General features: G+C 59.2%; 1 protein-coding gene across 13 annotated transcripts in view; it reads left to right on the top strand.

Moving 5' to 3' along the window:
• Positions 1–12,726, top strand: part of SRCIN1 (SRC kinase signaling inhibitor 1) — a 69,079-nt gene that overhangs the window by 23,913 nt on the left and 32,440 nt on the right. For 7 of the 13 annotated variants that reach the window (XR_008425139.1, XM_053911291.1, XM_053911288.2 and 4 more), the window contains 3 exons: positions 1,298–1,599; positions 4,735–4,833; positions 11,349–11,375. Coding sequence is in view for 12 of the 13 variants with exons in the window: in XM_053911291.1 (XP_053767266.1) it covers positions 1,298–1,599; positions 4,735–4,833; positions 11,349–11,375 (428 nt within the window). In the remaining variant the exon portion in view is untranslated. The remainder of the gene's footprint in view (positions 1–1,297; positions 1,600–4,734; positions 4,834–11,348; positions 11,376–12,726) is intronic. The other 6 variants (XM_053911289.2, XM_053911297.2, XM_053911293.1 and 3 more) reach the window with 4 other exon arrangements.

Genomic DNA, 12,726 nt, shown 5'->3' with positions numbered 1-12,726 from the left:
TGCATGGGTCTACTGCAGTACCTGACACCCCCAGACCTAGGCTGCACGTGGTGGGTGCTGTTTGAGGCTGGTGGATTGTCGGGCTGGGGGTGCGCCGGGAAAACTGCGGTTGTCTCCCAGTGGAGGTGACTGCTGGGGCTGTGGGGGGGGGGGTAATCTGTTTGATGCTCAGGAACATGGCTGAGGTTAGCCTCAGCCACTCCTGCCACCCTCTGGAACACGCTAGAGCCACTGTCCCCTGCTGGGCGGTGGGGAGGTCAACACTGAGACTGGAGGGTGGGGGGACAGTACGGCTCAGCCTGGGCAGTGCGGGAGCTCAGTCCCGGCGAGCCTGTGGGGAAGGGAGCGATGCAGAGTTCTGCGTGGGGACCTCAACCCCCGGCCTTCTCTTTTTTCGCTTCTGTACTGTCCTCTGTCCCCTGTGCGTCCCTTATAGGTCTCGAACTTGTGTGTATATGTTGGGAGGGGAGACCACAAAAATGGAGGGGAGGGGTCAGGAGGGTCCCGGAAGGAAGGCTTGATCTGTTCTGTCTGCTTTTTTTCTCCTTTGAGTTCGTCCCAAGTCCATCTCTCGCTGTTCTCTCTGTGCCCGGTCTCTCCTGTGCGTCCATCTGTCTGTCTCTGGGAAGGGAGGGGTAAAAGGGTCCCATGCCCCAGTCCCTGGGCCTCCATCTCCTTGGGAAGCCCTGACTGTGACCTCTGACTTCGTACCCCACCCCCCATGTATCCTAGTCCTGGCCCTTTGTAAGCCAATCCCCAGCCTTCAGAACAAGAGTGTCCTGGGCAAGCCGGTCTGAGAGGAGGCTGGGTTCCCCTCTCCTTACAGGACGCTCTGGAGAGAGGGAGACAGTGCAGGCTCCTTGCTACAGATTTTAGGAAGCATCTGAAAAGGAAACTCCCCTTCCCTCACTTAGTCAAACCAGCGTTAAGAAGGAGGAAGGGGATGTTTGGCTAGAAAGGTGTCCAGGACCCCAGCTTCCAAACCCTCTTTGGCCTCAAAGGACAGCACCTCACCTGCAGACATCCCTGCAAACCCACCCGCAGAAGCGCAAGGAGCTGGACCCTGCTGCCCTCGCTCTCCGCCCTCCGCCGCTCTAGGCTCACTTTCCACCCCAGCCCCGCTTCTGCTCCTTCCGTCCACTAGGTGGGGGTGGGCATCACCTGCCTCACCCCAGCGCCTCTCTGCTATTCCCAGGCCCGGCCCGCCCCTCCCCTCCCCCCAGTGACCCCGATGGGGTTGGGCAGCCCCAGGACGGGCACGCAGTGACCCCACCATGTCCCCTCTCGCCTCTCGCAGATCCGGAGCGGAGCAGCCCCCCCATGCTGTCTGCAGATGATGCCGAGTACCCGCGAGAGTACCGGACCCTGGGGGGCGGGGGCGGCGGGGGCGGCGGGGGCCGGCGCTTCTCTAACGTGGGGCTGGTGCACACGTCGGAGCGCCGGCACACGGTGATCGCGGCCCAGAGCTTGGAGGCGCTCAGCGGGCTCCAGAAGGCGGACGCCGACCGCAAGCGCGATGCCTTCATGGACCACCTGAAGAGCAAGTACCCCCAGCACGCCCTGGCCCTTCGCGGTCAGCAGGACAGGATGCGGGAGCAGGTGAGTGGGGGCCGGCTGCAGGCTGGGGCTGGGGTGGAGGCAACGGGCGGGCCGGCTGGCATGGGAGGGGTCTGACCCCATGCTCCCCTGCCCCCAGGCTCATTCCGACTCTGACGATTCTGAGGGGCGTCTGGGGCAGAGTGGGAAGAACTGGAGAGTTGGGCAGTTGTCGGTGGTTAGCCTTTTCTGGAGCCTGGGGTGGGAGGGGATGGGGTCTCAGTCCCCAGACCTCCGTCTGCACTCCTGGAATTTGGAGCACGGGATTGGGCAGAGAGAGCCCAGCCTCTAACTCAAGCTGTTGGACTGGGCAGAGGGGCAGGAAGGCTGCCTTGGAGGAAGAGGGGCATCTTAAGGACTGACTGTTTTGACCCTGAGGGTCCATCCAGAGGTAGAGTTGAGACCTTGGGGTTGGCACCTCTGTGGTGTGGCCCTGTGAGGCTCAGTAGGCTGGATTAGATGTGCCCTCAGACCCCCCGAGGACAGAGCCCTGAACTCCCGGGACCTTTCACCTCCCCCTCCCCTGTCGTTTTCTGAAGACCCTCTGTGTGACTTTGAACTAGAGTCCACCTCCCTTGTGCCTTGGTTTCTCTCCTGCCATCAGTGAAGCTTAAGGGGACTTGGGGCTCCTGCCTCTGGTCCAGGGCCTGTCTTGTCTCCTGCTTTTTGGGGGCAGGGGGACGCTTCCCTTGTCTACCTCTCCCCGACCCTTGGGTTCCTGGATGCACCTCCCCATCCAAGGATGACCTTCTTGTCTGTAGGAAAGTTCTTTCTAGGAACGAGCCTTCCGCTTACAGTCCCCCATTGGTGAGGGGTACCCTGATGGCTGCTGAGACTCAGGTGTTGTCTGCCCTGGGAGAAGGGACCAAAAGGAGGGTGGTACATCCCATCAGCGTCCTTTCAATTGAGTCTCGGGGTGTCAGCCCCTGCTCCCATGCCTGTCTCGCTCTGTCTCTGCTTCCCAGGTACTGCTGGGTGTGGCTGGGGGAGGGGAAGAGTGTTCCTACCCCATCCTCCAGGCACAGAATAAGGATGCATTGACTCATTTCTGGTACCTTATCTGCCCCCTGATGTCACACCCTGTTATGTCTGGATTTTACCTTTTCCCAGCTCCAGAGTTCTCCTGGGAGCAATCGGGAGACTGGGTTAAGGGAGAGATGAAGGAGACATGGTTCCCACTCTCAAGGATCCCTCTGTTTGCTGTGGCTTGGGAGGAGGAAGAGGGGGCAATTGTGATCTAGATGGGATGAAAGGATGGTTAAATTTAAATATGAGGGGCCAGTCAGTTGGGAGAGGGTTTGGAGTAGCAGAGATGAGATGGGCAGGCCTGGTCAGGAAAAGCTTCCTGGAGGAGGAGGTACCTAAACTAGGCTTAGAAGGATGGAAAAGGACTGCTGAGGCATCAAGAGAGAGAATGTTGTTTTAGAAGGAGTTGGGAAGGGGAGGGGAGCACAGGCTTGAGCGTGGTTGCTTGGGGAATGGCACAGAGGTCCACCTGGCTGGCTCAGAAGGCTCAGGGTGGGCGGGGGGTGTGGAGGCAGACTGGAAAAGTGGGGGCAGACTAGAAAGGGGGGCCAGGTGGTGGTGGCTAGAAGGGCTGTGGTTGTTTTCCACGGTGAAGAGGAGGGGACAAAAGAGGGGCTAGAGGCAGGAGGAGGAGGACAGTGTGTGTCCTGGAGGACAAAGGGAAAAGCCTGGGGGTGGGGGTGGGGGTGGAGGGAAGACTGAACAAGACTTGTTTGCTGCCTGGCGCTATGAGGCAAAGGCAGAAAAGCCTGCCTGGGTGACAGAGAGACGTTGGTGCCTTGGGGAGAAATGAGAGAGTTGGGAGGGAATTTGGGGGTGGGAGATGGGAGCATGCGAGAGGAGTTTGAGGAGGGGAAGGGTATTCACAGGGTGTCTGTTACACACCATTTGTAAGTTCAGGGGTGTAAAGGGTCCACAGCTTCAGAGAGGGGTTGAGCACCATCAAATCAGAGTGGAAGAGGGACCTGGCGCGTAGCATGGCCACCAAGGCAGAATGAGTTTGCGAGGGCAGAGGGCCCACGACAGTCGGGGAGGGGGCCAGGGACAGCTCTGCATCTGAGGGAGAGGAGAAAGGCTCAGCGGGAGGCCCCTGCACTTCAAAAGTCAGGAGGGCTGGGAGAGAAAGGGAATTGGGACTGGCCAGGACCCATGTGTCCAAGGGGGTCCAGGGCTCATTTCTTGGGGTGTGGCGAGGCAGTGGCCAGTTTCAGAGGAGACTGGAGGTGGTGAGGGAACAGGAGCCTCGGCTGCAGACCTATCTGGGGAGGTTTGGCCGGAAACAGATGAAGACGGCCAAGGCGGCGACCACAGGGGCCGCAGGGCCAGGAGAGACGACCAGGGCATGTCTGAGGGCTTCACCCGTGTCTGGTATGTTCTTTGGCGTGGAGTAGGCATCAGTAAATACTTAATAAATGAATCAAAGCACAGCTACTCACTATCGAATTCATTTGTTTACTCATCGGCTCACTGGTTCCCTCCCGTAGAGTGTAAATGGGTAGGCCCCACAGCGGGCTCTTGCCATGGAATGCTGCGTGCCTAAGCGCAGTGCTGGCTCAGTAAATATTTATGGGATGAGTGGGGATGCGTGTCTGTGAAGATGCGGGGCGGGGGGGAGAGGGCCATGGGGAAAAGTCCTGGAGGAATCGAAAGGCTTTGAGCCTTAGGTGTAGGGTAGCCTTGCCGTGGGAGAGGGTCGTGTCTTCTGAGATGGCAGGGAAGGACGGTGCAGCGAGGGAAGGAGGCACATTGGGGCGAGGACCCTGCGGATGGTTCTCACCGCTGTGAAGCAGGAAGGGACTTCTTCAGTGAGGGGGTAATGAAGAACTGAAGGAGGAGAGAAGTGGGGAGCAGCAGAGAAATGAAGAAAAGGACCTAGGAGTATCTGATGGGGAAGCTTTTCCCCTGGGCTCAGGGAGCCCCAAACTGACAGAAGAGAAAAAATGTGCAGAAACAGAGCAAGGGCTCTAGTTAGAGACCCAGCCTCCCTAAGGGGCTAGCCGGTGTTGCCGGTCCCTTGGAGGTGTGAAAGAATGCCCCTACCTGCCCATCACAGCCCCCCAGCGGCTCCTGCCCGCTCCCCCTAATGGGGTGTCCCCCGCTTCGCACACACAGGTTGGCGGCTGGACCGTGGACCCCGTGTGCCTTCTCAGCTCCCTCTGCTCCCACCTCCATGGCGACTCCGCCCCCTCCGGGGCTGGCCAGCCGGCCCAGGTGAGTCACCCACCTCCACCCCAACCCCAAACCCTTGTCGGAGTTTGGCTTTGGGGAGGATTTTTTTTGGAGGGGGGATATCCAGGACTTTTATTTTGCATCCCATTTTCATCCCCCCTGGTTGCCTAATTCCTACCACTCCCTCCCCAAACCTGTAGCAAGGTTTGGCTTTGGGGGAAGGACTTTTTTGAGAGGGAATACTCAGGTTTTTAAAAAAAATTTTTTTGGTGCGTGTTCTTTTCTCCTTTAAACAGGAGTCCCTCCCTCACCCTCACCCTATTGGTTTTCAGGAGTCTCTTATGCCCTGAACTTAATTTCCACCCCCTGTAGACCATCTCATCCCCCTCTCCCCACCCCACCCTTCCATTTCTGAGCAGATCCAACCTTCCCTGATGTCTTACCACTAGGAAGTTCTTCATGATGTCTCTGTCCCACCCTTCCTGCTATGTTCAAGGCTTACTTTCAAAATTTTGAGAAGATGTTGGCATCTGGCCATTTGTTCTGAAGTTGTTTCCTGCTTCCCATCCAGCCTCATTTTCCCTGATGGGAAGATGGAGCTTATCTCAGACAATGGCACACCTAGACGGGGCTTGGGCTCCCAGCTCAGGCCAGGAAATTGCCATGGGAGAGAAAGAGACACCCGAGGCCCAAATGGGGAGGAGGGGTCAGGGAGGCAGGGTTACAAGGAGGAAGGGCAGCCCCGAGGGGGCCTCGACTTGGCGGTCAGCTACAGCAGGCTGAGGAGGTGCAGGGTCAGGGCAGCCAGTGGTTAGCGTGGGTGCCTGCTTCACTTCCTCACACACCTGGCTTCTCTTGGGGAGAGGCAGCAAGCCTTGACTTTTTTTTAAGAAGTAGAAAAAGAAATGTGACGGCCTAGGCGAGGACAAGTCTCCAGAGCACCGACGCTTTAGCTGACTGAACTCAAGCCTAGCAACAGATTGGCGTGGCTGGGCATCACTCACAGGGCGTTCAGCCCCTTCCTTTCCCAGCTTTCCGCCCCATCTTGACAGAACTTTGGGGAACAAGATGTGTCTGCCCCCAAGACTGGATGGCAAGTGGGATAGATTTGTCCTGAGTGGCCAAGTGCATGGGAAGGCCAAAATGGGGCTGGAACAGGGGTGGTGAGGAGGCAGGGGACAGGTGTGCTGTGCCTGGGGCCGGCAGAGGCCTCCCTGGGTGGAGTGGTTGGGGTGATGAAGAGGAGTGAGGCTGGACTTGACTAGGGGTTCGAGGCCTGCCCACATCTGCTCTGATGGAGGAAGGAGGAGAGTTTGAAGGGACCCTCGCCTCGCAACCTTGGAATTACTGAGAAAAGTGGCTGTGCACAGCATTGGGTCATCACTTGATACTCAGTGCTTACCAAGCACTTCCCATTGCCCCTGGCTGAGCAGGAGGCTCCTCTTTGCGAAGTGCAGGACCAGAGACGTTCAGCCAATGCCAGAGTCACACAGCACAGCAGGATCAGAAGCCATCAAGGAAACAGGGGTGCTAGGCCTCCCACTCTTGGCTGGGAATTGAGTCATGGCAGAACAGGGCAACGGTGCAGAGCGGACTGGTGGGTAGAGGCTGGGAGCTGTCGCGGTGGCGGGTTAGTGGACAAGACACTCTCCTTCCCCCACCCTACTCCTGATCTTTGGAGATGGGGGCCTGGAGAGGACCCTGGAGAGGGAAGGGAGCAGAGGCTAGATTCCAAACCGCAGCCCCTCCCCCGCTTCCACTAGGCTGTCTAACCTCCCTCCCTCCTTCTGCAACCCGAGTCCTGGGCTTAGGGCCGGCGTATCGGGTGACCGCGGCGACGCAGCCAGTAGCCTCTGCCGCTCCTCGGCGGGGCTGCGCCCGCGGGGCCGCGCCGGGGGAGGGGGCCGGAGAGAGGATGTGCACGGCGGCGCGCCGCGCCGCGCCGCGCCAGGTGGAGTCGTGGTTACCGAGGCGACCGGGGCCCGGGCCCGCTCGGCGGCGGCTCTCGCATTGCAGCAAAGGGCACCGGCAGCGGCGGCGGCGGCTGCGGAGGTGGCCGGGGGAGGGGAGAGCCCGGGAGGGTGGGAGTAGGGGCCACTCTCCCTCCCCTACCTGGCTCGGGACCTGGGGCTCGGGGGATACACCTGTGGCCGCAGGTAAGGGGGAGCGGAGCGGCTGCGGGGTCAGGGTCTCGGGCTCAGGCTCTGCGGGGAGCCGGGGCATAGAGATGCGAAGGCTGCTTAGCGGCTCCGAGGGGTGGGGGGTGCGCAGGCCTTTGCGGTTCCAGATCCCTGAGAAACGCCCCCTTCACTCCCACACCGCGTTCGCCGTCTCCCGCGTGGGCTGAGCCCCCACCCCGAAATGCGGTGGGTGACCCCTCCTCCAACCTCGAAAAGTCATGACCTTCCGGGGTGCGTCCTCGCCCCCGGTGCCGCTCAGGTTCCGCACCTCCCCTCCCCCAACACACACACCCAACACACACACCGCACTGGGAAGGGGTAGGAGGTGAGAGCGCCAGGAAGCACACCTAGGGGAGAGTCGTGCACGTGCCGTGCCTCGCGGTGGGAGGTGGCGGCCTCGGGATGGCGTTACGTAGCTCCAGCCTAAGAGGGAGGGTGTTTACGTGGACGCGCGTTCACAGGAGTTGAGAGGTGGGTGTGTGCGTTAGTGAACAAGGAGCCGCGGTATTAAGGTAGCAGGGGTGCGACCTCCCCGGAGGATGCGTCCTAGGGGCTCCAGGTCAAGAGGGGTCACGTACCGACCTAGCCTAAGGGGGCATCTGCCCAGGAAGGGGCGGGACCTCAGCTGTCTAGCTGAGTAAGATTCCCAGGGGGCAGAACCTCACCCTCTCAGGGAACGGCCTTGAGAGGGATCAGCTGCGAAGGGGCGGGGGCGAACCCCACTAAAGGCCCCTAGGGTGGAGGAGGGAGGGGGTAAACTCCCCAGCCCCCCAGAGGGAAAAGGCTGTTTCCTCTTCTCTCCAGGGAGTTTGAGGACTCTCTGGCCTCACTTTCTTGGGTCTCCGAGTAGCTTCCCCTCCCCCATTTCTGAAAGCCTTTCCGCTAGAGAGTGGATGGAGGGCTTCCATCTTACCCCCTTTGAACATCTGACATTTTCCCTGGCCCCTGTAAGATTCTTCCCTATAGTGGTTACCCTTTATTTTGCTTTCTCACTGTCTGATGGGAAGGGGAGACCCCTTCCTGACTAGAGGGACCAAGGCAGCTTCACCCAGGTACTGGAGGTTTTGGCTTGGGCTGGGGAGCCAGACCCCTCCTGGGCCCTTCCTCACCTCTGCCCTCCTTGATGGGCGGAGTGGGGCATAGGGGGCGGGGCTGGCTGGTGCTGGGAAATTCTCAGGGAAAGGGCCCAGAAGGCTGAGCAGAGCTGGGTGCCAGGAAATGGAGAGAATGGTGCTGGATGAGGGTATTCAGAGATATCCCCCTCCTCCCATTTTCTTGGCATTAATTCCTAGTCAAATATTTGTTGAGGGCCTGCTGTGCACCAGGCACTGTGGTGGGCATGGCAGGCAGGAGGAGCAGACTACCAGGAGAGGGGCGAGGAGGTAAAGGGTGCTGGAGGTTGGATGGGGAGAGCCCCACCTTAGTGAACAAGGGAGGAGCCCTCTGCTGTCACTCAAGGCTGTCCCATGGGTTTAACACCCTAGAAAAAGGCAGAGATGGGGTGGATAACATCCCCATGGACCTCTCCCAGGCTTCCCCCCTCAAAGGACACTGAGTTGCCAGGAGACTGTCTCATTCCTGGTGGGTCCAACATACAATAGGGTCATTTTCCCACTTTCCAAAGAGGAGGGTGGTCAGGATTCACTGAGAGTGCTGTCCAGGCCAGTGCCTGAAAGCCCAGAGCTATGATTGCAGCCTCACTCCAAGTTCACCAAGCACAAATGAAGCGGCGCTCCCATCTCTACCCTCTAGTGGGACTTGGCTGGCCTTTCCTGTGGCACTGATGCCACCCAGTCCTTTGCCCTGGTCCCTGCTTGGAACCCCTCCCTTGCAGGTCTGACTGCCCCGTAGATGTGCCAGTCTTGGGACCCCAAGGCAGGCCCACGAGGGCATAGCCATGATGGCTGTAGACGGGCGCCATCCCTGAATCCCTCTCAGAAGCATGAAGTGGGCCCCAGCCATCTGCATGGACTGAATTGGATGTGTGGACTTTGGGGGCTGGGTGGGGGTGGGGCATCTTCTGCCTCTTTTGAATCAGGAGTGCACCTACCTGACACATGATGTCTGGGACATCATAGGCATGGGACAATGGCTGAGGTGGCCAGAGGCACCTGACCTAGCTAGTGGGCAGAGGAGAGACGAGACCTTCTCTTTGTACATGTGTCTACTGCGTTGGGTGTTTCTGCATCTGGTGTGTGGTGTGTGTGAGTGGGTCTCCTTGGCTCTCTGTGTTTCTATGACTCTCTGGGGGACATTTGCGGGATGTGACTGGGGCCAGTGCCTCAGCGTCTCTGCCTGGAGTGGCGCCTGTGGCGGTGTGTGTGAGCGAGTCAGGGTCCTCTGGGGGTTGCGTGTCCGTGTAGGAGTGGGGGTGGTCCATCTTCACCCGTCTCCAAGGGTGTTTGTTTCTGGGGTGGTTTCTGACCGTGGAGAGCTTCTCTCGAAGTGCTTGTGTCCTTTTGTGGGTGTGTTTTGTTGCTTTGGGTGTGCTGGTGGTGATGTCCTCATCAAGGATGTCTAGGAGTCAGTGCACGGGCTCGGCGCCTTGCAGTGGCTGTGGGTGGCCCGAGTGTGCACAGGGTGATGGCGGCAATGAATGAGACGGCAGCCTTCTCTGCAGAGCCGTCCGTCACCACAGCGCTGCAGACTCACCGCGAACCTGCCAGAGCCCTCTGCCCGGCTCTGCTCTGCTCTGCCCAGCTCTGCCTGGCCCCCATGTGTCCACTCCCTCCGCCGCCCCTCCCCTTCCCAAGGCCACAGGCAGCCGTGGCAAGAGCCTGCTACTTCAGCCCCGTGCTTCCCCCCCTTGGCATTTGTGGGTGCCCCTGGTACCCGTGGGGGTGGCATGTGTCCATAGATTGTTCCAGGCACTGGCTGGGGCACAGACTTTGCTGTCCCCTTGCCCCGCCTGCCATGTTACAATACTATTTTTTGCATCTCTGAGATCCAATGCCAGAGGGAGAGTTGGGGCTTGTAGCTCAGACTGGGTAGATAGGAGTGGCCCTGGAGAGTGAACCAGTCTACCCCTGCCCTAGCCCGGCATCACCCCCACCCTAAAAAGCCTCCATTCCAGCCCCTGTCCAACTCCTCTTTGTCACTAAAGCGGTCACTTGGCCCAAGACGCCCCGATGTTGGGTTCTTCTCCCACTGGGGACCCTCAGTGTCCCTCTCCTCTGCCAGTGGCTCTGAGGCTTAGGGAATCTTGTTTGCTGGTGCCAGGCACCCCAGGGCCAGGCCATCTGCTGCCTCTTGTTTTCCTGCTGAGGCTGGCACCAGTCAGCAGGGTGCCCTCATCTTTGCCAAGAGTCAGTCAGGCCCCCAGGCCACTCCTTCCTGTCCTCAGCAATCAGAAAGGGCTTTCTGGCCCCCAGGGGAGGCCAGGTGCCCCCAGGTCACTGTGGATGAGGAGGGACCTGAGCCCCCTCCCCTCATTCTAGGTGTGCAAAGAGCCCTGCTCTCTCCTCTCTCTGGCCGCAGGGTGTTGCCTGCCCTCTCACTCTCCCCACCGCCTCTGCTGCCCTGCGTGAGGCTCCCGCCCATTGCCCAGGGCTTCGAGGTGGCTGACCCCTGTTCACCTTTCTCTGTAACCCGAGTTATCATGTTAACGGGCCTTCCTGCCCCGGCCTTGGTCTCAGACCTCCCTCTTCCACTGCCTGCCCCATCAACCCTCCTGGGGTCCAGTTCTAACCCCACTGTGCTTCACTCACATATTTTCTGCTCATCCAACATGTTAAGTCCATAGAAGTTTGCTCAGCACTTAAGCCCACTCCTCAGGCCCCAGCCCCCTCTTTGCAGCCTAATCTCTACCTTCCCAGGCCCTGTACCCCAGCAAATGGGACAGTTGACTATTCCTGCTACCCACACTCTGCTTGCCCGCCCCAGGGCACTTGCCCACGCTTTCCCCTCTGCTCAGCTTGCCTTTACCCAATCTGAGCTGCTCATTTTTCAAGAGCTAGCTTAAATGCCACCTCTTTCGGGAAGTTTTTCCTGGCCTGCCACAACCAGAAGCCATTTCTCTGACCATGTAGCTCTGATTCATTTCTGCCACAGTCTCATGGGTTCCCTGTATCACTATCATTGGCGCCTTTTCCCACCTGTAACTTTCCGAGGACAGTTACTGTGACTGGAATGTGTGGCTTGTAAATATCTGGAGAGGATCTCCCCACCCCTACCCTTGGAGCCTGCTCAGGGCCCTCCTGGGTCTCAGCAGACTACGGGATATACCAGGCAGAGCTTCCTTCCTGTTCCTGGGAGGGTGGGGGGCCCCTGAGGGCCCCTGTCCCGGGGCCTAGTGATGAGCTCCAAAGGTCTCTAATCCACCCCTGCCCCTTCGCTCCCCACCCAACCCCTCATAACCATCTCTTCTCTTGTCTCCAGCAGCAGCCAAACTACTGGAGTTTCAAGGTCAGTGCGCGCTGCTTCTGCTTCTGTTACAACTGCATGTGCTGTCCTGCCCGACCTCTCCCTGCACACGCTTTGCACAGGGGCGTGCGGCTGCACGGGACCCTCTGGTGAGGGCGGAGGGCCTTGGGGCTGCAGGCTGTGGCTGCTGCTTTGAGAGAGCCTGGGTTTGCCTGCTGGGGGCTTGAGGACCCAGCATGGGAGTTCTGGCCACCCCTGCTGGGGATCCAAGTTGGGGATACTCAGGCTTTCCCAGGCCACAACTGCTGGCTCTGAGGCGGGGGCCTGGGTCCCCTAATCTTGTTGAGGGCCCTGTTCTCTGAACTCAGATCCTGGAACTTCATCTTCCAGGGAGGTCTTGGGACTGTGATGGGTCCCTCATCCTGTTCTGACTTTCCACTATGGGGAGCTGGTCAATGCCAGGCAAGAGACTCACAGCCCTGCACCCCTACACCTCTTGCCTGGGTGGAGGGCTAAGCTAAGCTCAGGGATGGGGGCCTTCCTGCCTCCTCTGGGGAGTCTGGACTATCTATAGTCGAGGAGCTGTGTGCCCCTCAAGGGCATCCTACAGACCCCTGGGGGAGCACCCGGGGGTGCCTCCACCATCTTCCTTAGCACCCACGCCCAGAGCTTAACCAAGTTAGACTGCTGCTTGTGTCCTGCAGTGTCTGGCCCCTCAAGCCCCAAGCATCACGACCGGGGTTGGGAGGTATCCGTCCCAGACTCCCCAGTGTTGTCTTGCACCAAGTATCTTGTTCGCATGCGTTCTCCCGGAGAGAAGGCGTCCTTGCATCAGAGAATCGTGGCATCGGGCATGACTTTCTGGAGGCGGCAGTAGAGTGGAGTGGTTTAATTTGAGAGCCACACCACCTGGCAGTGAATTCCAGTCTGCTACTAACTAGCTGGGTGACCGGAGCAAGTTACATAAGCCCCTGGGCCCCGGTTTCTGCTCTGTCGAAGGGCACAACAATATCTGCATCATGGAGCTGCTGTAAAGAGAGAAGGAATGAGATGCTGCGTGTCCCAAGCACCGTGCCTGGGTCATAGGGAGCCCTCCATGGTAGCTCACGTCATCCGCCTCTAGAATCACAGACGCTGACTTGATTCCCAAACTAGAATCATCCTGGGGACTTGTCAGAATCTTGAACCCCATGCCTTACACCCCAGAGATTCTGATTCAGGGAATGTGGGGCCCTGGAAAGTGTCTTTGAAAGCCCCCCAAATGATTCTGCCCCAATCGATGGAGTGTTGGGGAACCTCCGAGCCTAGTCTGTGGCCCCACTCAAGGTTCCCTCTGTCTGATCTCAGACCAGGAGTCATCGGCTCCCTGGAACGCCTCCAGGGACAGGTGCTT

Source organism: Desmodus rotundus, chromosome 9, assembly GCF_022682495.2.
Source record: "Desmodus rotundus isolate HL8 chromosome 9, HLdesRot8A.1, whole genome shotgun sequence".
In the NCBI taxonomy this organism is placed as follows: domain Eukaryota; kingdom Metazoa; phylum Chordata; class Mammalia; order Chiroptera; family Phyllostomidae; genus Desmodus; species Desmodus rotundus.
This window is presented reverse-complemented; position numbering and strand designations above follow the sequence as displayed.